This window comes from Tupaia chinensis, unplaced genomic scaffold (assembly GCF_000334495.1).
Source record: "Tupaia chinensis unplaced genomic scaffold, TupChi_1.0 Scaffold000601_1, whole genome shotgun sequence".
Lineage (NCBI taxonomy): Eukaryota > Metazoa > Chordata > Mammalia > Scandentia > Tupaiidae > Tupaia > Tupaia belangeri.
The window spans coordinates 1273657-1277275 of record NW_006160119.1 but is presented as its reverse complement, the minus strand read 5'-3'; the positions used below and the strand labels follow the sequence as shown (position 1 = coordinate 1277275).

The window sequence follows — 3619 nt, the reverse complement described above, 5'->3', positions numbered from 1 at the left end:
ATTGGGCAGAAACAGAGATACGCCTGAGGAGGACCCCTCCCGCCCCTTCCCCTCTGCCTTGCTCCTCAGTCCACAAGCTAGAACGTGGCCAGCCTACAGCTCTGCCAGCTCCTGCCACGAGACGTGGACTGACCCACTACCCTCAGAACCCAGCTGCGAATTCCTGAGAGAATGGGCCTGAATGACTCAGAGAGCTATTTCTAAAATAAAAACTTTAGGCAAATTAAATTTAGCCGTTTAATTGAACAAAAACTGATTTGCAAAAAAAAGGCCCTCAAAACCAGAAGTCTCAGAGAGCTGCTCTTCGCCACATGGGCTGGCAGAGCGCAGAGTTGTACGGAAGGAGCTCGATGCTGCATCTCAGTGCCTGACACACTCGCAGATGGTCCAATCAGTTTGATGCCTGAGACTGACTGACACTCCGCTGCTGTGGCTGGCTGAGACTGGGGTATTCATTTACCGAAGTACAGCCCTAGGGCCAGCCAGTAGCGTGATGGTTAAGGCAGCTAGATCTCACACGACCAACTGCATGGTTCAAGTCCCAGACCTGGCAGCTGGGAAAGCATGCTGGGCACCTGTGTGTGCATGCCCACAGTCTCGAAAGGGGAGATGGAGGAGAAGGGGCTAGTGTGGCCATCCCCCTTTTGGGGCTCTGCTTCACTTTCCACGTGTGTGGGGGGGGGCATGTGCACATGCATTATAGCAACATTTTTTGAAGTGTGGTCCTAGTTAGCTTCTAGCTAGTGTACATGCTAAGCTGGCTTGCTGTCACAATGGCATGACTCAAAGTCCAGAGTCATCCTCAGGCCAGATTTAATTAAATTTAACACCACCCCCTGTCTAATCAGCTCTGGTTGGAGAGAGATGGGCTGAGCTCATAGAAACACAACTGCCAAAGTCCTACCTCCAACGGTTCAAGTATGAGAAGGAAACTTCCCAGATAAAAGGAGGAATCCTTAGCTTTAGGACAGCTGGAGTCACAGGGGAAAACTCAGCCCTCTGACCCACTTCTTAGCCATGAGATAGGGTCATACCTACCATTTTTCTTCAACTACCTCTGAGTCAGTTAACCAATACGTTAATTTTCTCACTTGGAACCTCCTTATCTTCTCCTGTCCTCCACCCCCAAACTCCCCAAGTGAATGACTACCCCGGGGCCACTCTGGAAAGGGCTGCAGAGTTTGTTCAGAGAAGGCTGCCGCCAGGACACGGACCCAAGTATGACTAGGAAGCTAGCTGCAGTGCCTAGGCCACAGTGGAACCAAGAGGCAGCTCTCCCTGCACAACGGGGATGCTGAAGATAAGACTCGCTCACTGATGGTCGACATCGTGGCTGTGACAGGGCTTCGCGCTCTCCACTGTCCCCCAGGGCACCGCCTCCGTGCTAGCTGAGTGCGTCACAGTCATGAGATCTGGACGCTCAGTCGCCGGGGTAGGCAGTAGTGGAGGGTTCCCCTCTTACAGATGAGGAAACAGAGGCAACAGAGCTTGTGATACCACTAAAGGGCGAGGTGGGGATTAACCGGGCAGTGCTGTCAGCCACATGGGACCTTCCTGAAGGAGCACTGGCGTCCCCTCCAGATCTCAGTTCTCTGAATGGTGCTGGGAGGTTCTCGCCGTCCTGCCCGCTAAGTTGTTCTCTTGCTTCTGCTTCTTGCAGATTGACGACACTGGCACCTTCCAGGTAATAGTGGTCCCATCTGGGGCTGACCCTGCACCCGCGTTAGAGAGACTGCAGCGCTGCACTTTCTGCTACGGTAAGGCCCGCAGGGAGAGGGTAATCCGGCCAGGCCTGCTAAGCGTGTTGAGTCACTGTTGGCAGGAGCGGCTGGAACTTGGCAGCATGGATACACATGGCCTCGGGAGGACCTCCCTGGGGCTCTGGGCACACCCGTCACACTGCATCCCCCCAGATGGAGCCGTCCAGCCCCACAGGCAGGGTCTCCTACGTCTCCCAGCAGGAGGCTGCATTCCATGGCCGCCCTGCATAGTGCAGCTTCCAGGAAACAGTGATGAGGTTTTGAAAACGGAGCCTGTCTCATTGCCAAGTTTTCATGCCGTAAAGTATATTTATGTGTGTGTGTGTGTTTTTTTAAGTTTCAAATGTTCGCAGCCTCAAAGAAATGCTTTAAAGCAACTCAGCACCCTCCTATGTGATTGGGGATGCTTTTTAGAATAGTAGGAGTGGAAAACAGCAGAAATTCATGCATTTCTCATTAAAAGGCTAAATGTTAAGCATTAAAGGGATTTGAAGTGTTGGTTTATTGTAGTGTTCTATACATCATCTATAGGCCTCGTAGACTGGACTCTAATCTTCCATTTGAGGGTTCTGATCATTATAAAGACGGGAGAAGCCACTGAGGTTCTGGCGCATGTAATAACTGACACTTACCAAGCACTTTTTATAGCCCATGGACTCCTCTGATGGCTTTGCATAACAGTGATGGTGGTGACAGTGACAGTTGACGTGCACTTAAGCTGCTCTAATTACTGTAAATGAAGTATGTCACTTAATGCTTAGAATCACCCTAACGCATCTGAACTCTTACTAGTTCCATTTTACAGACGAGGAAAACGAGTCTTAGATGGAATCATTTTACAGACGAGGAAAACGGGTCTTAGAGAGATGGATCATTTTACAGACGAGGAAAACGGGTCTTAGAGAGATGGATCACTTGCGCAGACCCTCACAGCCAGGTTGTACCCACAAAGGCTGCCCCACCCTGCCCCAGTCTACGAGATAGCAGGGTCTCGTTCTTCTGCTCCCTGAGACCCCTGTTTCGGCCTGAAGAGAACCCTTCTTCCCATCCTCCTCCACAGGTATCCGTGACCACAGGGAAGCGGTCGTTCGGAGGGAGAAGTAGGGCCCCCTTTAGGAGCCGCCTTCATTCTCACTTCCCCCCACTTCCCTCCGGCCTTTCTCCTCTCCCCCTCCACTGCACAGGTCAGGTTAAACACTGGATGGAACGCCTGCTCAAAGCAGGTAAAGGACTAACCGTGCTGTGGGGAGACGCGGCCCACCCTCGATGTTCCCAGCGCACGCTCAAGCACGTCAGTCCCAACGGGGTGCTGGCATGTTGCACAGTCAGAAGTCACACGTGTGTGACTGGGGATGCGCTTGGCTCCGTCTCTTGGCTTACGTGTTAGTTTTGTCTGTTAGGCAGAGAATGGGAGATATTTTGGCTGTCGTGTTCTGCAATGAAAAAACCACAAAACCAAGCAAATGGGCAGGCGGCGGTCCCAGATTTGAGGAAGTGCCTTGCGCACTGGTGACTGTCCTGTCATCTGGCCACTTTACAGGGCCATAGACTTTACTAAATTTCAGGAAGGAGACCGTAACTCACCGAGTCCCATCTTCATTGAGACCGTCAGCAACACCGGAGTTGACTGCCGCATCCCCTGGGATGGTGCTCTGGTCTTACTCTCTCACCTAATTGCTTTCAGTCCTGGCTTGTGTCCCCATCTACACATCAGCTGGCCACATGCAGGTTATTCCACTGCTCTTGCTTCTCTGTTCTCAGCCTCAGTTATCAAATATTATTGGAAACCTAGCATTACAGAATGCCAGCCCTGGACGGGCTCTCTCAGCAAATTTGTCTGACAACCTTCTTGTGTAGGG

General features: G+C 51.8%; 1 protein-coding gene across 1 annotated transcript in view; it reads left to right on the top strand.

The window, feature by feature from the left end:
* The window catches only part of COL6A6 (collagen type VI alpha 6 chain), a 115865-nt gene that overhangs the window by 92968 nt on the left and 19278 nt on the right, over positions 1 to 3619 (top strand). Inside the window, exon 33 of the mRNA XM_006158514.3 lies at positions 1661 to 1757. Coding sequence (XP_006158576.1) covers positions 1661 to 1757 — 97 coding nt within the window. The remainder of the gene's footprint in view (positions 1 to 1660; positions 1758 to 3619) is intronic.